A 6,000-nucleotide genomic window follows, 5' to 3' on the forward strand; every position below is an offset into this window, starting at 1 on the left:
CAACTACTAACTGCATATTTGTGTGAGACTTCGGCACTCATACTGGGAGTGATAGAGATAACTGGAGGGCTGTGAATGGCAGGAGTGGCTTGGCTGATATAACTCAGGGATGACTTGTTAAAGAAGTTCCATGATGGTCATAATTATCACCATGTTCAAACATATACATACTCGTAAAAATACTTGTTGCTGGAACTTTGCAGGATCTAGAAGTCATGTCATCATAGCTGAGGGCACATGTTCAAATAACACAGGTCAAGGTACATGTTTACATGTCTAACAATGTGGATGGTTTTTGGAAAGACCAAAGAAACTCAAATGTGTAGCTCCAGTGTCAAAGCCATCTTGTTTCAAATGGACATAAATAACCTTGAGGAGCAGAAGGATTTTATACAGTCCATTAACAATTTCACAAAAAAAAAAAACTTCTGCAAATATACAGGATGGAGTTGATAAAGGTTACTGAGTGGTATAAATGAGGTGTACACCTCACAGTTACTTTTTAGAATTCACAGAAAGACCTAACTCATTTCTGCACAGTGCTTTTGCACAAAGACGTGTGGCACCATGTAGGACTGTTTCCTGAGGCAGTTCAGGGGAGAGGCATATGCTAATTATCAATGTACTCTTACCTCCAGAACTGCCTCAGGAAAGACAACAACATGCCAGGCAACCCAGATTACCAGAGCTTCCTTGTACTTCTTGGTAATGAACACAATAAAAAGGACATGTTCATCTATCTCTGAAGAGATAAGTACTGGGGAGTTTAGCAGTAGGGTAGAGTTTGTGTGCATGAATGTATGTGAGGGGCTACATGTGTGAGTGCATGCATGTGTGTCTACCTGGGTTGTCACAAGGTGGCGGTTAGCGAGAAGATAGGTGGGTGTGTGTGTGTGTGTGTGTGTGTGTGTGTGTGTGTGTGTGTGTGTGTGTGTGCTATAGACTGTCTGTAGAATGCCTGGGTGTGTGTCTGTCTGTTGGTCTGTTGGCAGTTGAGGGTGGGGAGGTTATCATACTTACATACATACATAGACACACACACACACACACACACACACACACACACACACACACACACACACACACACACACACACACAAACACCACACACCCACACACACTGTGAACAAGGAACACCTGCAATCTGAGTTGGGCTGCGGGAACACTAGACACCAGGTATAGTGCTTCACTTTCATGTCTTAATCACACTTTATCAGTACAGGGATCAGACAGTGGGGGAGAACACTAGACACCAGGGATAGCTCTTCATGCCATAATGGCACTTTACCAGTACAGGGATTGGGGAAGTGGGAGCACACTAGACACTAGCGATAGCTCTTCATGCCATAATGGCATTTTACCAATGTGAGGATCAGGGGACGAGAAAATACTAGGCACCAGGGATATTTCTTTGTGCCATAATGACACTTTACCAGTATAGAGATGGGAGGGTAGGGAGGGCAGCACACACATGGGATATCTCTTCATGTAATAACTGCACTTTACAAGTATGGAGACCAGGGGTGAGGGGAACAGTAGACACCAGGGTTATCTCTTCACATTTATGCTAATCTATGCAATGTTTGTATTGTGGACTAGCAAACAGCTTACAAGCAGAAGCCCTGGCATATGCTGATCAAGGCTTTCTGGACGTATGAGATTGAAGTTGTGTACTATCTGGTGTCTCTACGAGAACATAGTCAGAGATGTGTTCAGACTCTTGGCATTAAGTCAAATTCGTCTAACATATATGTTGGGTTTTGCAAGGAGTGCTTGTTATCAATCCTAGTCATAACTTCAGTGGACAAGATATCATTGTGCAGAGGCAGTGTTAAGGATCTACAGATAGTATTTCTATTTTGTGAATGAATTTTTTTTTTACCTCGTTGGACCATGACCTTCAATATGCTCTTGAGCAATTCACTACTGAGTATGTAGTATGTGGGATAAGAATTAGAACCTCCAGATTTGAGGCTATAGTACTCGATAACAGGTGTGTGTGTGTGTGTCTGTGTGTGTGTGTGTGTGTGTGTGTGTGTGTGTGTGTGTGTGTGTGTCTGTGTATGTGTGCCTTTCAAAACAAAAGTCAGCTGTACTCTTTGTTGGGGTAGACTGCTACCTTTAAGAACTGGGGTTTAAATACCTAACAGTCTTAAATAAGTAATGACTTTGGAAAGCATGAACTTGGCACATGGATAGGAACAGTGACTGTAGCTTTGTTGGTAATGACCTGGTGTGCAGTGGATTTGAGGGACAGGAGTTCTCAGGCAAAGCTCCCAATTTACATGATATTCTCCACCCTACAGCCACAAGCGATAGATAATGATCAAACCAGAGAGATTAGGTAGAGCAGCAGAAATGAGACTTCTCTGCAGGGTTACTGTGTTTACTTTCTATGGCTAAGTAAGGGACACAGTAATATAGGAGAGGATCTGGAGTCCATCACTGTTCCTTCAAGGGAAACCAGATAGGGTGCTCAGTTCCTGCTGGAGTTGCTCTAAGTATGGCCTACTGGAAGGGAACCAGATAGAGTCCTCAGTTCCTGCTGGAGTTGCTCTACGTATGGCCTACTGGAAGGGAACCAGATAGGGTGCTCATTTCCTGCTGGAGTTGCTCTAGGTATGGCCTACTGGAAGGGAACCAGATAGGGTGCTCAGTTCCTGCTAGAGTTGCTCTAGGTATGGCCTACTGGAAGGAAACCAGATAGCGTGCTCAGTTCCTGCCGGAGTTGTTCTAGGCATGGTTTACTGGAAGGGGGCCTGAAACAGCCCCAGGGTGTGCTGAAGAAGTTATATCTCTTAGCCAGCTTGGTAGTACTTCAGAATCCCTAAGAAAATGCAGGAATTTATGGCTCAGAAAAGGAAAGTTGACCAGCCCTGAAAATTCTGTAGCCAACTCAACCTCACTAAGAGAAGAGGAAGGTTACTGAAGTGATCAAAGGAGAAAGACTTTTAAATGTTGGCATATTATTTTTTGCTTGTAAGTTAGCTTGCATATAGCACCCTTGTTTCTTTATTTTTCTCTTTATACAGAAAACATTTGGCTTGGTGCCACATAATGTGTAAGTGAATAAATTATTGAAGCTTACAGCTAGTCAGTAATGCCAAACATTAGAGTTTCACATGTTTTATTGCTCAGAAAATACATGTTGTAGTAAAAAACACAAGTATATCCAGTACGGAATGGCAGCATATACTCACAAGGTTCAAAATAAGCCAACGGTATGTGTAATTAAAAATTCCTTCTTTATTCCAAACGTAAAAACATGAGAAATGAGCACTTTCGCGTATCTACCATACGCTTCATCAGATTTCATTATTTGCTCAAGTACCTTAGTTTAAATAGCTTATGCATCATATTCAATTAACATAATTAACTCATTAGTTAATTGAAGCATTCAAATTTTAAAGCAATAGCTAACTTCAGAACCGTTGTTATATATACATTTCATTTGCAAATATAGCTTCTCATAGTAAAACATAACATTTTATATCCCATTCATTAAATAACTAAACCCACATTAAAAGATCATCAAAAATATAATTTATAACTTGTATATAGCCAAATTAATCACTCATTAAAGGATAAATGAAATATGTATTAATATTGCCTGAGGTCAGATTGAAGCTGATATACACTTATGTGTTATTAAATCTACTTAGTTTAAAGTGCTGCGTGCTAATAAATAAATAAATATATTTTTTAAAAAACATAATTATGAAGGTGTGTATATGTAGATGTGCATGACCAGATATAAAATAAAATGAAATAAAATATAAGGAATACCATATTATTTGCGATTTTTCAAAACAGGTTTTAAAGGAACATACTGATTTAATCCTGGAGGGTGATGTGCTCTCATTTTTAGTATCCATTGTAGTTCCTTCTGTTCTAATGTATTCACAAAATCACCCCCTCTTTTACTTTTGTTTACAATTTGTAAAACCCTAAATTTAAAATGATGTCTGTCATACTGAATTATATGTTTTGCCAATGCATTGGCCTCATTGCTTTTTTTGATATCATATATATGATTATATATTCTTTTCTTGAATTCTATTTTTGTGAGTCCTATATAAAATGCAGGACAGCATTCACATGTAGCTAAGTAAATAATGTTACATGTATCACAGGATGCATAGAATCTGGGAACAAATGAGAAATTCAGAATAGGATGTGTGTATATTTGTGTTTCTGTAATGTGTTTACACATATTGCAATGTTTATAGGGAAATGTTCCCATATTTATATTGGGCTCTATAACTATTATTTCCTTTCTAGTGTGTGTATTACATAGTAATCTCTTTAAATTCTTACTATTTCGGTACGTGAAACTAGGAGTTTCACCAACTAATTTTAACGTTCTATCATCTACTGTTAACACTTGCCAATGATTACCAATAACATTTTTAATCATTCTGTTGTCATTAGTATATGTGGTAACAAAATGAACTTTCTCTTGATACTTTAAAATTGATCCCTTGTTACGAAACTGATGACCTCTTCCTGTTTCTAGTTCATTTGTTCTAGCTGTTGTTCTAGTTACTTGATTTCTAATTTCTTTTACCAGTGTCTTATTGTAGCCCCTTTGTGTGAACAAATCTTCCATCTTATCAGCTTGGAGTCCAAACTCAGAATTTTCTTTGCAGATTCTATCCAGTCTAATAAATTGACTTTTTATGATGCCTTTAAAGACATATCTGGGATGCATGCTGTCAAAACTAAGCAATGCATTTTTCCAGCATTTTTTTCTGTATAATGTGGATATAATTTTCCCATTACATACCATAATGGCACTTTACTAGTACAGAGACCAGGGATGAGGGAAACACTAGACAACAGGGATATCTCTTTGCAATAGTGCCTTCATGGCACTTTAACAGTACAGGGTTCTGGAGACCAAAATGTGCATACAGGTCAATGACAGGTATGGGGGGTGTGCATGTGCATGCACGTGCATTTGTATGAATGTATATGGTGCATTGGATAGTGAATGGGGGCAATCCCACTGCATTCACAATGCAGCCACCAATAGAGATAAATACCAGAGAAGTGGTGCCCTGCTCTATGTGGTTAACTGTGATTCATTAACATGCATATTAGCCCATAATACAAAATACTTCAGGGGCTTTTTAACACAGGCTTTACGGCCTGTGTGAATCCTTTGGACAGTGTTTACACGGTCAAATTCAGGTTTTAAAAAATCACATGAATAATACTTAAACAGCACAAACTGCACATATAAAATGACAATACTTTTGAGTTAAACACTCTTTTCACAGGAAGATCACAGTCTGTCTGTAAACTATAATACAGTTCACAAATGGTAATTGAAGTACTCACCATAGCCTAGATTCTTGTAGAATTAACTGCTTCGCCACAGATAAAAACAGCTCTGAATGGTAGCTCTTTGTTGCAGATGACATCAAAATGTGAGTTGTGGGAGAGGAACTCATTGTTGCCTGCATATACACAATCTCTCTCGCAGTGCTCACTACAACACAGCTTGTAACATGAATGATACAATGTTCATTGTAGATATAAAGCTTGGGCTAGTGAGTCAGGAGGACCAACTAAAGTGAAAGGTAAAGGATGACAGCAAGAAAAAGATCCAATACCACTGCATGTTCTATCAAAACCATGGAGCAGAGGGAACGTTCTACAGCACTGCAGAGTCTGTGTGGGGGTTATGGAAGCTTGCTAATTATGTTAATCTATGCAATGTTTGTATTGTGGACTAGCAAACAGCTTACAAGCAGAAGCCCTAGCATATGCTGATCAAGGCTTTCTGGACGTATGAGATTGAAGTTGTGTACTATCTGGTGTCTCTACGAGAACATAGTGAGAGATGTGTTCAGACTCTTGGCATTAAGTCGAATTCGTCTAACACAGATGTTGGGTTCTGCAAGGAGTGCTTGTTATCAATCCTGGTCATAACTTCAGTGGACAAGATATCATTGTGCAGAGGCAGTGTTAAGGATCTACAGATAGTATTTCTAT

General features: G+C 38.9%; 1 protein-coding gene across 1 annotated transcript in view; it reads right to left on the reverse strand.

The window, feature by feature from the left end:
- The window catches only part of LOC122814329, a 140,653-nt gene extending 136,044 nt beyond the window's left edge, over nucleotides 1-4,609 (reverse strand). Inside the window, exon 1 of the mRNA XM_044086916.1 lies at nucleotides 4,389-4,609. Within this exon, the coding sequence (XP_043942851.1) occupies nucleotides 4,389-4,609 (221 nt within the window). The remainder of the gene's footprint in view (nucleotides 1-4,388) is intronic.
- Between the last annotated feature and the right edge of the window lie 1,391 nt (nucleotides 4,610-6,000).

The sequence above is a fragment of the Protopterus annectens genome, chromosome 10.part0 (assembly GCF_019279795.1).
Source record: "Protopterus annectens isolate FY-2018-M chromosome 10.part0, PAN1.0, whole genome shotgun sequence".
Classification (NCBI taxonomy): domain Eukaryota; kingdom Metazoa; phylum Chordata; order Ceratodontiformes; family Protopteridae; genus Protopterus; species Protopterus annectens.